We start from the raw sequence: 16,504 nt of genomic DNA, 5'->3' as shown, positions 1-16,504 counted from the left end.
ACATCAAAACATCTCTAGAGATGATAATAATCACTGTTGATTCTCCCCAGCTTTCTCTCACTTCCTTTATCTCTTCTAGTTGACTGCGTACAGTACCTCATCAGTCCTGCATCTAGGGGTGCAACAGTTAATCCAAGTAATAGATTACCAAAACATTTTTAATCGAAAATTAATCGAAAAGCTAACAAATAGTGAAAAACAAGCTCTCAACGTGATGTGTTGTAGCTTATAAATCTGCTATTTTCACTATTTACATGACTATTTACGATAAAATAACGCTTACAGTAAGTGGTTAATTGAGTCATTGATGTATTAATATTCTTGATTATTCGAATAATTCATAGACAGAATAATAATAATATATATTTTTTTAAGTTGATACTAGTTGCAGCCCTACTTGCATCCACAAGTCTCTCAGGACCACAATGGAAACAAGCCCACAGGGCTTTTTGTCTTGTCTTTTAGCATTATTGTATATCTGTGCCTCTGTACTTTTTGCAAACTGTTACAAAAGTTTTAAATTCTAAGGATAAGGTTAATAGTAGAGATAGGATCTATGGCTCTTTATGTATTTAAAAAAATATATATTGATAATATATACATTTATTTTATATTATTATTTATGCTTATATTATCTAATATAACATACATAAAATAATATAATAGTATAAATATTAATGTCAACCATCCACGTGCACATACAGTAAGAGGGTTATTGGATATCAATATTTCTCTTGTTCTCCCCTCTGCCCCCCCCCCCCCCCCCTCCCCCCCCTCCCTCTAGGGCCTGGTGGGAGAGAAGTACGGCAGCATCCGCGTGCCAGGGGAGGTGGAGTCAGCGGAGTTTGAGATGATCCTGGACGCGGCGGTGGAGGCGGGGCTAGACACACACATCCTGGAGGAGTGGTACTGCAGGGATGAGAACTCTGTGCCGCCTGCATACTACCTCAAACCCAAAGACCAGATGCTCAAGAACTACCAGAACTCCAACAACCAGGTCAGGCCTTGATTCTACATCAAATGCCTTCTAAATCAGTTAGTTCTCACACTTTCAAGAATGTTCAAAAATAGCAATAGAACATGCACATCCAACCAAACTATGGGGTATGGCGTCCATTTGGACCGCTGGTGGTCCCCGGACCCAACGTTGAGAAACAGTGAAAATATTGACCCCCATCCCCGTCTCACATCGACTATTAACAGAATTGTCTGACCTGAATATTAATGTTTATTGTTATGTTGTTAAAAAAACATGTCATTCTGGTCACTATTTATCCATCTTTTGGACCTGGGATCGAGACGGTCATTATTGCAATGTTTATCGTGCTAAAAAAGAAAGCCACCCGGGCAATCAGTCGAACTAACCATCTACAGTACTTAACGTCTTACTGTATTAATAGCACCCACTGCTCTTAATAATTATCCAGGGTAAATGCAGAGGACACATTTCACATTTGTGCAAATGTACATTGACAAAGAAAATACCCCAAAGTAGTGGGGACTAAATTATTCTTATTCTTATTATTATTATTATTAGATGAAGGCTAAGTATACTCATTTAGTTCTGGAGCTCTCTGTGGATTATATATGACATTTCCTAGAGAATGTCAGTATAAATCAACACATTTCATACACACATACATACAAGGCAAACCAATGAAGGCAAACCGAAATGCTTTGCTTGGTTGTAGTTTGTGTGGAGCAGCTGGAGCTTTATCTCGTCAGTGAGTCAGTGACAGCTACAGTATTGCACCTGTAAACATTGCTGTCCTTGACTTTCACCTTCACACACAAATGCACTTGTAAACCATGTAGTAAAAGTCACTTATCCACAAGTCTGTCTGCACAGTTATTTTTCAAATGAAATTCCTTATGTCTAGAGAGCTTCGCTTTCTTTTCCTGTCAGAGTTTATGGAGCAAATAAAAGCAACCCCCCCCCCCCCCCCTGCTTTGTCCTAAAAGCTAAAAAACATGGTAGCCCTGCTGTGTGTTCCACTTGAGTTGCATGGGCAGCATGTCATTAGCTGTCAGAGACGTCTCCACACACAGCAAGCCCTTTTAACGCATTCAATCCGGGAACGCATCTCGTGTCATTTTTAGATTTCTTTGGCTATTAAAAAATAGCAGCTATAAGCTCATAGTGCGGCTGTACTTGTCAAATATCATATATTTGTAACTCAAATCTTTGCTTCTGGGGGGTCCCTGGAACAAAACATTTTGAGATGGGGGTCCGCGACCATACATATCTAAAAATATTTTCTAAATCCTAACTTTATATTGCTATATCAGTGGTACTCCAACTTTTCCATGTCAAGGACCCCCAAAATGACGTGTATTTGGCCACAGACCCCCATCTCAAAAATATTTTGTTCCAGGGACCCCCCCAGAAGCAAAGATTTGAGTTAAACAAAAGTTTGCTTTAAAAAATATATATATATATTCAAAGATTTGCACACATTTTCACAATTGTTTAAAATAGCAGATCTACAAGCTCATAGCGTGGCACTCGGTGCCGTGCTATGTGCTTGTATATCTGCTATTTTTGAATAGCCAAAGAAATCTAAAGTGATACAGATGTGTTCCCGGTCTAAATAGGTTAACACAGTATGCCAGAACAAGGCAGTCTGGTCTATTCAATCAGTAGAACTAGCTGCTTGCAGAACGGACAGGTTCCGCCTCTCTCCTCCAAACTGTATGACAGATGGTTGAATGAATGAACAAAACCAAGCTGTATTATTACCTTGTTTGATTAAGGCAACAATTTATATTAATAATATAAAGAACAATGTACTGTAATGTAATATAATAATATAATAAAATAATATCTGTTGCGTGGTAACCTCATACAGGTATGTCCAAAACTTCTCAGGATTAAAATTGAAAAGCGCCAAAAGTAGCAGATCTACAATCTCAAAAAAGCGATGCGTTTCGAGCTTGCGGATCGGCTACTTTTGATACTTTTGTGTAACGCTGTAGTTTGATCAAGTATAGAGTACAGAAGTCCTGACGTCCCTCGTTCATCCCCAGGTTTGTAAAGTCATGTCGCTATGGAGAATAACATTGGGTCATCTTAGAATCGTCTCATATAAGAATTGTGGTCCAAAAATAAACAAACTGTCTCGGCGATATTGTCAGGGAGGAGGTTCTGTATGATAATAGTCAGTCACTTATATTTGATACAGTCTGTTTCTGGCGAAAATTTAACTGATTCGGCGGAAGTAACATTATCGTTTTCTCACCGTCAGTTGATGCTTCATATCCATAAGAGTAAAACCGCCAGGGTCATTTGTTTATTTTTGGATTCTTATTTGACGCGATTAAATACGTCTATGGGGATTCAGAATGCGGGTGGAAAACCGCGAACCAGGTAGACAAACCTAGGATGTGTAAATTACGTCAGACTTCGGTGCTCTATAGGGCGTTCATTTAAGAAAAAACAACAAGATTTCACTGTGGCAGAGTTAAATTGTACAGCATTATATTACAGCCTTGTGTCATGCACAGTAGCTGGTGATACAGTGCAGTTAAAAGCCAGGCTGTGTGTCTTGTACTCCACAGATGGAGTCAAGCAGCGCGGCCAAGACCAAGAGCGACAAGGCCTGGAGGAACGTGTCGGAGGAGATCAAGAGGATCCTGCGTACGGCCGTGCTGCAGCTCCAAGAGAAAGGGACCATGCAGAGCCCTCAGGCCAAGAAATTCCTTTGCTCTGGTTAGTTCCATGGGGCTACACCACCACGCTGTTTTCTTTTTACTCGTCCACCTCTCAGATCATTCCTTTTTATGTTGTTTGCCGTTCCATGTTCCTCTCTGGGCAGTTCACAAAGTTGCTTTCAAGGTCACGTTTTTTGAATTTTTCATTCATTTTAAATTTTGTGTTTCCTTTTGACTTTTTGTTTGCAATTTCTGTTCAGCTTTTGTTCGTTTTTAAAGCGGGTTTGCTAGTTTATTTTATGAAAATAAGCTAGCAATATTTTTTGTAGTTTTAGGCTATTAGGGTTTCCTTTTGCTTTTTTACCCTTTTTTCTCCCCAATTTAGTGATTATGCCAATTCATTCCTCCCCACACACATTTTGTGTGTTGTCAGTGCCAGTGAGGAGCCCCCACCGGGGGGACGTAGTGCCTTCCTCCTACTCCTCCCGCCCCAACACTCCCTGCTGACAGGTGCCGCCCCCCCAGCCCGTAGGATTACTTGCAGTGATATCACCATCCCCGCCCGGCTTCCCTCCCCCGAACCATAGGGTACGGGGGAGGCGTACCATAGGGCAATCGGGCCACGGGCCAATTGTGTTCGTATAGACACTTGAGAAAGCCAGATGCACCACAGTGGATTCGAACCCACAACCTGTAATAGATTAATCAGGGGGTGAGAATCAACAATATCAGAGAAATAGCAAAAATTCCAGATCTACAAGCTCACAACGTGTCGCATCGCAGCGCATTGGGAGCTTGTAGATCTGCTATTTTTGAAGATGTTTTCTATTTGATTGTTGTTAGTTTTAGTCAGTTTTGTAAACACACATTACCGTTTCAGTTAGTTTTTTCACAAAAAAATAAGTATTAGTTATTTTGTTAGCTTTGGTTAACTATAATAACACTGGTTGCTTTGTCATAGACACACGCATGCTTTGTTCTATTGGGTGGACAATTCTTCACTGATCAATCTCGTCAATTATTCCATTGTGATTTCACAGGATGTATTGCTACATGAATCATTTACACGCCTATTTATTATTCGAATTGTTCAGAAATGCTGTGCAAATGGCAGAATGGTATCACAATGACATTAATTATGCAATTATAGCTTCATTTGAAGGCCTATTTTCCCCTCCCTATTCATCATCACTCATTCTGTTTCATATCACACTCTTCATTATGCGGTAGAGCTATTGACAGATGAAAGCAGTTAATGAGCCTCCACATGGTGTATTATTGTATTTTGAGAATATTTACCAGGGTTAGAAAGAAAGAACACCAGAAAACTGCAAATTACTTTTCCTCAAAGTTGTCCATTTGAGCCTCGCTAGTACTCGATCATCAAATATGAAGAAAGTGTTGAAAAGTACTTGTCAAAGTATTAATTCTAAGCCTTTTTTTTTTTTTACAAACTTTTCGTGAACCAAAAGAAATAAAGCACCATATTATGCATTTTCTCTTAAACCTTGGCTGCTTGGGGCCAAAGCAGGCATGATTAAGACCCAAGGCACAGACATTCCAAAACAAATTATCTCAAAAGAAACATGCCTGCTTATGATTTATGCAAGAATTCTAAGGATTTCATTGTCTTATTATTCTTCAAAGAAAAGAAACTGTGAGAAAATGGGGTCCCCCAGGGCTCTATACTCGATCCCATCCTTTTCCACCCTCTACATGAAATCTCTTCACCTTAAATAGCCAACCTGTAAAGCTCACAACGTGACACATTGCAAGCTTGAATGTTGACCCCAGAATAGGGACACCAGGGTTCATGTGGGTTCAACTGAGTCTTGAACTTGAAACTGCTGTGATGAAAGCTCAGCAATGCCGGCGTATGTGATTTTATCAACCTTGTTTGTGCTTAAATAAGGCTCAAGAGGACTCTATCTAATTGCAGGCTAGAGACCCTCCAAATGTGTTTGCTAGACACATTAAATCCTATGTCTATGTGAGAGATAGCTTTGGAAGCAGTGCATCATCATCACCCTATCAAGCTGCTTACAGCAGTAGTTCTCAAACTTTTCCATCTAATTAATATGTACAGTATTTGGCTGCGGAAATCCCATCTGAAAACATTTCTTTGTGCCAGGAACTCCCCCCCCCCCCCCATACAAGATTTGTGTTGTTATAATGGTTGAAAAATATTCCAAATTAATAATGAAATGAAAAATTCTTTCAAGATGTTTTGAAAATTGTAGATCTACAAGCTTTGGGAGCATTGGGAGCTTGCAGATCAGCTATTTTCAAATAGCTGATGTACATTAGGATTAAAGTGAAATTGATTTCGATTAACTCATTTCGCCGGCGGTCCCCGGACCCCCACTTTTGAGAGCCACTCGGCTTACAGAACGAGAAGCTTGGTTTTGTGTGAAATCTTAATGCGGTTTTCCATTCCTCATTTTCTCAGCCTTGGAAGACGAGCTGGACTTCGCCCTGGGCAAACAGACCCCTGCCTTCCTCAAGAAGTGCGTGTGCTACATCCGCAAGATCTCCAACTTCGACCGCTTCGCCAAGCTCCCCGAGATGGCCCGCTACATGGACATCGTGGTCGCCGCCGACCGCGTCATGCGCAACCAGGAGGCCTACGAGCGCCTGCTGAAGGTGCGCGACGAGTTCATACCCACCATCGTGGCCGCCTCCAACCTGCGCGTCTACTCCTCGGTCACGCACTGCGACATGAAGCTGGGCTACTCCCAGGTAGGGATGATGGGACTATAATGGTTGTTATCGTTTATCGCGATGAAAAAAACGCTCACAATCATCGCATCGCAGAGATTTAAATTTATCGTGAAATTGTCCTGCTGCATATCCAGTGCCACTTAAACCCTCTAGAATTGGTAAAACACACCTGTAAAGAACGTACTTGATGCAGTCTTTTTTTCACCCTCTAAATCTCTTTGCCAAAAATAGCCGATCTACAAGCTCACAATGCGTCAAAACGTTCCACCCCAGACTATGGATGCTGGGGTTCAAGTGGTTAACAAAAGTGGCATTTTATGATAAGAAGCGGCCTGCTCACTCCTCATGCGTTGAAGGAAGCATGAGCTCAGTTCGGGGCTCTCAACCCAGGCTGGCAGAGGGAGAGTAGCGCCCAGGATTACAGCTTAGGCATTGGCACTGGGTGAAAAAAATGGGTTACAAAATCGTGGGATAAAAATGTAAGCAAAAAAAAGAAAAAAGTGGCATTTTAAGACTGTTAAGCGTATTTTGACTATGGTAAATCGCAATTATTTTGGTCACAATAATTGTGACATGTAATCTTCATGTCGTCCCATCCCTCTCCTCCCAGGAGGTGGAGAGCCACTACGTGGAGGGCCTGTGCAAGCAGTTCTACGAGGACATGGTGGACATCATCCAGGCCACCGTGCAGCAGAACTTCGACACGGAGACGGACCCGCTGTACGACGAGGTCGTGCAGCACCTGTCGCTGTGCAAGACGTTCGCCGCCTTCTACGAGTACAAGAGCGAGACGCTGGACTACATCCAGGAGTACCTGCTGCCGTCCAAGGGGAGCAGGATGAGCCCCCTGGTGGTGTACGGGGGTCCCTGCACCGGGAAGACGCTGCTGCTGGCCGAAGTTGCCAAACAGGTGATTTTGCAGATATACTTTTTATAGCAGGTAGCAAGTGTTAGTTGGACACGGTGGAGCCTTGATCGGGTTGGAGTACAAGGCCGAGCTTGTACTTTACATTTATGCATGTGCGCGTGTGTGTGTTTTTTGCTTTTATGATCCCACACCACCTGCTCTCTCTCTCTCTCTCTTTATCTCTTGTGCGTACACTCTTGCTCTCTCTCTCCCTCGTTCTTTGTCTCTCTTTCTTTTTCTCCATTTCTCTACCCATCAAATGCCCACATGTCCATCTGTACGTTCGCCAAGTTATTCCACCTCCACTCCACGTTTCCCAAGGCAGTCTGCATACCAAAGTAGATCTGCATGTCTGTCTGCATGTCTGTCTGTAGGTAATCTTGCAAACTGCTGGACCGATCAGCACCAGACTCTCTGCATGCACACTGCTAGGCCATGGAAGTACACCACTAATAATCGTTGTTGTCGGGCAGAAACCTCCTATCTAAATATTTTAACTTTTTGTGTTTTTCCGTAAATCAACGCCCATACTACAGCGTCACACAAAAGCATCAAAAGTAGCAGATCCACAAGCTCGAAATGTGTTTGTACATAGGATTAAGGGTGCAACATTTAATCAAACTAATTAGTTATAAAGAAAATTATCAATAATCAAATTTAAAAAAAGATTGCCCTCAAGTTGTGAGCTTGTAGATTTGTGATTTTCTTAATTTTTGCATGACACCATTAAGCGACGAAGCATAAAATAATATGTGGTTACATTTTACGAAATATAAAAAAAAAAACACTTATTGATTATTTGATTAATCAAAAAAGTAATAGTATTATTATGCACCTTGTAGGAATCATTGCTCACATCGTAGTACTTTCCAATAAGTCTTAGCATTCTTTATTCTACCATGAATAACATAATATAATATAAGTATGATGATTATAGCTTCAGGGCAGACCAACAGAAGGAGAGAAAAGAGCTGTTGTGAGTGTGACGACTGTTAGCACTCCATGCACAAACCTGTGTAATTAGTTTATTGCACAGCTAGACTATTCATGATGGCTGCCATCCTCATCAGCTGTTAAGCACTTGAACCCCAGCATCCATATCCTGGGGGGAACATTACCTACAAATAGCAGATCTACAAGCTCACAACCTGTTGCGTTGCGACACGTTGTGTAGATCGACTATTAGTACGGAGACAACTCAGGTCCAGTTTACTACAGTAAGTCTAGACTAGGATTTAAGTGGTTAATTACAGACAGCCAGGATAGAGCTTTTTTGGTAACACTTTACTTAAAGGTCGGGTCTATAATGCATTATTATCACATTTATAATGCATTAAAATGCGCTTATAAGGCATTATAACACTCGTTATAAATGTTTAATCTTATGTGTTACAACTTATAACAACGTTTATAACGTATTGTAAGTGCTGGGCATAATGCATTATAAGCTGAGTGGAACAGCATAAGTGTAAGTGCATTATAATGCATTATAAATGTGGTTATAGGGCATTAAAGACCCAACCTTAATATAAAGTCTTACCGGGCTGTTCAGGCACATATGCCTGATTTCTTGATTTCCTGCGAGCCTTGAGTGGAATCACAATGATTCACTCAAGGCTCACTTGGAGTGCGGTTAGCAAGCCAATGATATTGTGTGACCTCAAACTCCCCGATTCAGAGCTTGTAGAAATTGTTGACCTTTTCAGGAGCCAAAAGCATAATTTTAAATAAAGTGCACAGAGAATATTGGCAACCATTCATGACTTCTGGGGAGTATATTTGATTTGTAAATTGGATAGTAGTTTAAATGTCTCATGACATGGATAAGATCATGGCCGGATCCCAAGTATATGGGTCCATGAGCCTGAGACCACCTCATGGCCCCACCAAACACATTCCGGCATGACAGCCAGAGCCAACCTACGCAGTGCACGCTCATCGAAAAAACACTGATAATTTGAAATGGCCCAATACATTACAAATGCATTAGTTAACTAATTTAGAGAACATGATCTAGCTCTAGTCACTGAAATCAGAGGGATACAGGTACTTCATCAAAGAACGTTTTGTTCCTCATTTTGTATTGCCTTCCTGTTTCCCTTCGGAGCAGAGCATTGTTTTGATATTAAGTAGAAAGGGTTTAGTGTTTGTGCTACGGGCAAGGAATAGATTTTGTTGACCTTGCTTTCTCACAGCAGCTCATAAGAGTGCATGATGAGTTCTGAGAGCCGGTGTCACAAGGAACGCATGTCATGCACAATCAGTGCAAATACCACTCGTCTCTGTCGGGTGGAAACCTTGTATGTCCAAAACTGTTACAGAAAATACATTTAACAACAAAAAGTACCTATGTTCCAATGGATCTAATGGTAGTTATTATTCAGTCATATATTCTATATTCAGTCACAGGCTCTAATACATTTCATTGGTTCAATATCCCCCACACACACTTAACACTTTCACTTTCATTTTAAAAGTGTACAAAATTGCCGATCTGCAAGCTCACAGCGCGTTGCATCGTGACACTTTGTGAGTTCGCAGCTACTGTTTTTGTGACACTGCAGTATGATGTACACTTTGTGAGTCCGCAGCTACTGTTTTTGTGACACTGCAGTATGATGTAAGTAGGGCATTCATTTAAAGAAAAACATAAAACGCTGAAATATGGAGATACAAGGTTTCTGCCCCACAGTGACGAAATGCAAATAGAGAGGCACGCTCATTGGAGCACAAATCTCTGCCAGGAGGCACAGCCCTACCTCGCTCCATCGTTGTGTCTGTGTGGTGCATGTGATGACATTGTTTTGGCGTTGTGCACGTGTATGAAAAGGCACAGGGCAATGGGGGGAAGGCTATAATAATGACTAATGTTTGTACAGGGGCGGACAGGAAGGACAAATTAGGGTGGGAATGTAAATGACAGCGGCCCCCATATCTGTCCAAATTGACATAAAAATAATAAAGTAGTTAGCAGGCAGCCGAAGGGTGGCAACCAGCTGATCAGTCAGTCTATGAAATCCAGTGAAATTGCAGTGGATGTGGATGCCCCGGTGCAAGTCGTGGGTTGCAGCTGTCAATACCTGAGGAAGGTATTATTTCTACCGTGTAGAAATAACATTCATACCATATACGGTTCAACTTTTGGCATTGGAGGGGTGTTCTATAGAGGCCCCTCAACATGTGATTACATTTTGGGGATGACTGGTCTGGCTCATGAAAGGGCATTTTGTGTTAAAGGTCCTATGACAAGAATTCTTCTTTTATTATTTTTTTTATTTAATTACATTTTTTGAAATATAGGCCAAAAGGTGAAGTGGACTGTAAACATTTTCGGGGATTGAGTTGTGTGCAGTTCTGTGCACAAGAAATGTAATGATGATGGGTATAGTAGTGTTCGAGATTAGCCGCGGACACACAGACAGACAGACAAACACACACAGCGGCAAATGCAACAAGATCTCCAGTCCCGGCTTTCAGCCTGGCAGAGATAATGAAATAAAATGTGTTCTAACATGATCTGTCACTCTCTCTCTCTCTCGCTCTATCTAGTTCTCTCCCCCTCCTTCTTTTACTCACAAACACACTCGCAGTTAAAATAGCCAAACAGAGAGCAAGATTCATCAAGGCTGCCCTAAAAATGTCAAATAGCATTTAACACCTCCCAAACTCTCAGCAGGAGGCCACCATGAATTCATGAATGAAATTACACATGTAATGACGCCAGAAGAAATATGAATTTATCCTCATTCATGAATTATTTTACATGAGAGGAAAGATATTAATATAAACATTGAAATATAAATATTAATACCACTGAGAAAGTTTCATTCATTAGTCATGGGTTTATCTTAAGAATCTTAGACTTTGGCCTTCTTGTTTGATGAGTAGGCTATCGCATAGCAAACTCTCTTTTTTCTCTCTATGGATTTGATTCAGTGTATTTATAGAGAATCATTTGAAGTATAATCTAAGAACAGTCATGATACATGTTGTGTTGTGCTGATTTGTAACCAAACCATCTCTCTACATTGTGTTTTCCAGGCCTACTCGTGGCTACAGAAAGAGACGGGCCCGGAGACGGATCCGGTGGTCATTGTCCGTTTCATCGGCTCCACCCAGCACTCCAGTGACCTTCGCACCCTCTTGCAGAGCATCTGCGAACAGATCGCCATCAACTACCGCTGCCTAATCCACTTCCTGCCTAACAAGATCGAGGAGATGAGGGAGCTCCTGATCAACTTGCTCGGGGAGTCGACTTTCCACCGGCCCCTCGTCATCGTCCTCGACTCCCTGGAGCAGCTCACGGAGGCGGACGAAGCCCGCAAGCTGTGGTGGCTCCCTGGCCACCTGCCTCGGACGGTGCGCATCGTGGTCTCGACCCTGCCCAATAAACACGGAATCCTCCAGAAACTCAGAAACCTCATCCACGACGAGGGACGCTACGTGGAACTGATACAAAGAGACCGCAAGGTCTGCAGTCAGACTCTCAAGCAGCAGCTGCTGAGCGTGAAGAGGAAAGTCACGTCAGGACAGCAGATCTACGTCAACGAGGCACTGGCCAAATGTACGCTGCCCATGTTCATCAACCTGATCTACAGAGAGGTGGTGCACTGGAGGTCCCACAAGGACGTGGACGACAGGTCCCTGTGCTCCACCGTGCACGAAAGCATCGAGCAGCTCTTCTACTCGGTGGAAAATAAGCTGGGCCAAAGATTTGTCGTCAGGGCACTGGGCTATGTCACCATGGCCAAGGCCGGCTTGACAGAAGTGGAGCTGGAGGACATTCTGTCCCTGGATAACATTGTTCTCGGCGATGTCATTGTGGCCTCGTACCTTAAAACCCCGTTGAGGATCTCTTATGACTTGGTTGCCAGGCTTAAAGAAGAGCTGGAGGGTTATCTTGTGGAGCGGCAGGTCCATAATATCACCTTGATGGTCTGGGCCAACAGACACCTGCACCTCATTGCCCAGAAGTTGTATCTCAGCAATGAGGAGGATGTCCACCAGATGCACAGCCTCCTAGCCGAGTACTTTCTTGGCGCGTGGTCAGGAGGCAGGAAGAAGATCTTTACCTACGACAACAACCACTTCACTTCCCTCAACATATCCCATCACAAAAACCCCCACCACCAGCAGTCCCATGAAAAAACCTCCTCTGACAAGTACTCCTATGACAGGCAAACTCCAGAGCAGCCCTGGGTGTTCCAATGCAACCTCCTGGAGCCTGACATTTTCTTTGTCAACCACAGGAAGATGACAGAGCTGGTATACCATCTGACGAGGAGTGGCCGCACCGATGACCTCATGTTCGGGGTCATCATGAACTTTAGCTGGCTCTATACTATGATCAAGATTGGGCAGTTTGACAAGGCCCTGGCGGACATTGACCTAGCCTACAGCTATTCCCAAGAAAAGGAGCTGAAGTTTCTGGCCACTACTCTTCGTAGCATCAAGATGAAAGTGATGAAGAACCCAGCATCATTGTCAGCAGAACTGCAGCAGAGGTTGCTGCCGGTTGTCACCTCCCTCCCCAAGCTCAGGCACCTCCTCCTGGAGTGTGACAAGGACGGCCCAAAGTACTGCTCTATCGTGCCTCTCCACTCCTCCATGGACGTCACCTACAGTCCAGAAAGGCTTCCTCTCTGCTCAAGCTATATGCAGATTGTGGAGATCCTGCCGACTCTGGCCCCAAACATCGTCATAGTAGCCCTGGAAGATGGATCTGTCAGCACCTGGGATGTAGAGGGCAGACAACTCCTAAGACAGATTGACACAGCCAGGTCTGTTGTGCTGGGCATTAGGCTAACTACAGATGAGAAGTATCTGGTAGTAGCCACGACCAAAAACACACTGCTCATCTATGATAACCACAAGTCCTGCTTGCTGTCTGAGGTTGAAATCAAGGGGTCCAAGCATGGTAGCATCGCCGGAGGGGTGGCGTTCATCAATGGTTTTACCTTGTCCAGTCACCATGCTTTGGCTTGGCTTGAGGCCAGTAAAGACGTCAATGTCATCGATCTCCTCTACGGTTGGCCTCTCTACCAGTTCCACTGCTGGTATGAGGTGACTTGTGTGCAATGCTCTCCTGATGGAATGTACGCATTCTGTGGCCAGTACCTCAACACTGCTTCCATCTTTCATCTAGGAAATGGGGATAAGTTGGCCACAGTGACATCTGAGTTCTCCGGGGGCTTCGTCAAGTCCATCCTCGTCCTTGACACCATTCTCCAAATGGTGATGGTTGATAATGAAGGCAGTTTGTCAGTGTGGAACACCAAAGAGATCACCAACCCAAAGCTGATGGAGGATTACGATTGTCGAGGTGATGACAGCGAAGTGGTGGGTATTGAGTTATCCGAAGACCAACGCTCCATCCTCATTTGCAAGGCCACAAGCATTGAGGTCCTGGACACCAAAGTGTGGAAGATGGTGGAGAAATTTAAAGCCAAACGCGCCGAGCGATTTGTGGCTGCTGTCCTCTCCAAGAATGGACAGAGCATTGTGGCGTCCATGGAGAACACCTCCTCCATTTTTGTCTGGAGGAGGGACAGCGGACAATGCATGGCCAGCCTGATTGAGATCTCAGGGGCTATTGTCAAACTCATCAAGTCCACCCACCACAATCTGCTCCTGTCTGTGGCCAGCAGTGGAGTGCTGTCTGTATGGGACATTGATATCATCACTGCCATGTCCAACATCGATAAAACAGGCAAGAAGATCCAGACCTTGCTGTTGTCTGGCCGAGAGGACTATGTCTTCACAATGGATGGTTCAGAGTCTATCCACAAGTGGAACTTCAGCACTGGCTTTATTGAGACCATCTTCAAACATGAGGGCTTGGTGGAGAATTGTGTCCTTACCTCCTCCGGGGATCTCATGGTAACGTCGGATGACAAGTGTAGTCAGTACATATGGCAGACAAGCACTGGGGAAAATATCTTCCGCATCAACGGCCAGAAAATATCACAGCTCCTGATGACACACAATGATCAGTTTGTAGTGTCCCTCTGTGAGCAGAATGCCTCTAGAGTCTGGAGGCTTAATACTGGCCACAAAGTGTGCAACATTCTGGTCACCCTGCAGAATGCCCTGATCACCACCGCAAACACCTTCCTTGTTGGAGTCTCCAAAAACAAACTCCTCGCTGTTAGCCTGTGGTCAGGCAGCGTGTCCAAGAAGTTTGTTTGCGATGATGGCATTAGCATTGTCAGCTTTAAACTCATTCCTGACTGCCCCGACTGTGCAGTGTTCATCACGTCCACGGAGACGGTCTTCATCTGGAGTGTGGCAGACGAGTCTGTCTGTAGGCGAGTCCAGCTGCCAGCTAACTTCCTCAAAAACCTAGATGACTTCCAGATCTCGCCCAATGGGAAGCTAGGAATCGTCTCTAAGGGTGACGAAAACATTAATGTCCTGGACCTTCACAGTGGGAAGCTAAGGCTTGTCCATGCCGCTGGTATAATTTGGCGGCAGAAATTGTCAAGGGATGGCCGTTACCTGGTGTACATCTGCTTCAGGAACTGTGATGAAGATGATGAGGCTGGGGTCGTGTCCAATCTGATTGTGATGCGCCTGGCAGACGGGAAGAGCATCGGCACATGCTCGCTCTACAAGACCCCCACTTTCCTCTGCCTTTGCCAGCGAGCACTGAACATCATCATCGGCTTTGAAGACGGCAGCATTGGCACATACACTGTGGTGGACCGCGTGGATGCTGCCCTCAAGATTAAGATTGCCACCTCAAATAGTCGACAGATTGTCAACAACGCCTCACAGAAGGTACGGCCTAAGTGCGGAAACCATTCCTTTAAGTCCATCGCCGACTGCGTGTGGAGGGAGTCGACCGAAGTCTTCTCAAGGGATAGCCCAATCAACGTGTCTGATTCTGGAGAAGCAGAGACCACCACCCCGACAAAAAAGAGCGAACTGCTGCAATGAAACTGGGTGACGTGGATGGAATAGTGGGGGATAAGCAGGGGCAGTTGATTCGTGTTTACAGCCACCTGATTCAGCTGCAGACGTCGGCCCGTCTGAGTCGTTTATGGGGCGACCACTATAACGCTGCACTCAAGTCATGTGTTACTTACTTCCAACATATTGTTTCTGTATTACACAGGGAGACTGTTATACAACAGACTAGTTTTTTATCCTTGAAGACAAAAAAAAAAGTGGGAGATACATTGTATTAGTTTGCCATTATGTGTCCTTCTGCATTTGAAGAACGGTTATTATTCAAGTGTCTATGTTGAACATTTCCAAAGCCATTCCAGTGAGCTTAACCACTCTTCCTTGTAGATTATATTTATTTACATTGTGCGCATCAAGCCATATTGTTATTATTTAAAAAGAAAAAACGTTTTTTTTTTTGTGTTTGTTTGTGTTACATCAATTCTGGTACTGTACAAAAAGGAAGAACTATGAATATGTGTACATATCTTTTTGGCTGCTGCAATTTGTGCAACTCCTTAAAAATGTTTCTGTTGTGCTTAATGCAATCAAAATGAGTGCCTGGAATTTAAAAATGTTCTTTAATGTGCAGATTACAAGATTTATGAAGATGCAGGGAATTTGTAAAAACACAATAATACGTATAGTTACACAATACTTGCATTCATGTCAAAATCTTAACGATCAATGTATGGAAGGCCAGTCAAAAAACATGAGCGACAAATGACATTGTTCATTGTTACTTTACACTTAGTTGAAAAATAATTTATATTATTGAACTGTTTGAATACACTTGATGTGAATTTATCTGCAGTTCCATGAATTTCTGTCATGTTTTGTGGGGATTTTGGGAAGTGCCACTATGGAGCATACAGTGTAGCATATTATCATTATACGCATTCACGCCTTAAACAGTGTTGTCGCTTTAGGTTCAGTGGAGTTGAATTTGTTCTATTAGATGTTACAATAGAAAAGGACAGAGTGATTAGTCCATTGTTCCATTGAAACAACTTGGCCATGTGGGTATATATAGCAGTTTAAACTGTAAGTGTAAGCACTTTATGAGTGATTTGTGTGAAAGATTCCTTCATATAAAGCATAAACAAATTGCTATACTTGTTTTAATTGTTATAACGCATACGCTTAACATGGGTGTTGTTTTCGCCTATGGATACACACAGAGGAAATCCAGGTGCATGCTGGGGTACAGCTCATTCACTGGCAATTTGCAACCAGACGGTCTCGTTTGTCTATTAGCATTACAAAGTTACAGTCTAT

General features: G+C 43.3%; 1 protein-coding gene across 1 annotated transcript in view; it reads left to right on the top strand.

Annotated features, from left to right (window-relative positions):
- nwd2 (NACHT and WD repeat domain containing 2) overlaps positions 1–15,217 on the top strand; it is a gene marked incomplete at its 3' end in the record, with an annotated part of 71,542 nt that extends 56,325 nt beyond the window's left edge. Inside the window, exons 4-8 of the mRNA XM_084043341.1 lie at positions 785–988; positions 3,559–3,709; positions 6,101–6,390; positions 6,983–7,282; positions 11,321–15,217. Of these exons, the coding sequence (XP_083899467.1) occupies positions 785–988; positions 3,559–3,709; positions 6,101–6,390; positions 6,983–7,282; positions 11,321–15,217 (4,842 nt within the window). The remainder of the gene's footprint in view (positions 1–784; positions 989–3,558; positions 3,710–6,100; positions 6,391–6,982; positions 7,283–11,320) is intronic.
- Between the last annotated feature and the right edge of the window lie 1,287 nt (positions 15,218–16,504).

This window comes from Gymnoscopelus microlampas (assembly GCF_963454915.1).
Source record: "Gymnoscopelus microlampas genome assembly, chromosome: 19".
In the NCBI taxonomy this organism is placed as follows: Eukaryota; Metazoa; Chordata; class Actinopteri; order Myctophiformes; family Myctophidae; genus Gymnoscopelus; species Gymnoscopelus microlampas.
This window is presented reverse-complemented; position numbering and strand designations above follow the sequence as displayed.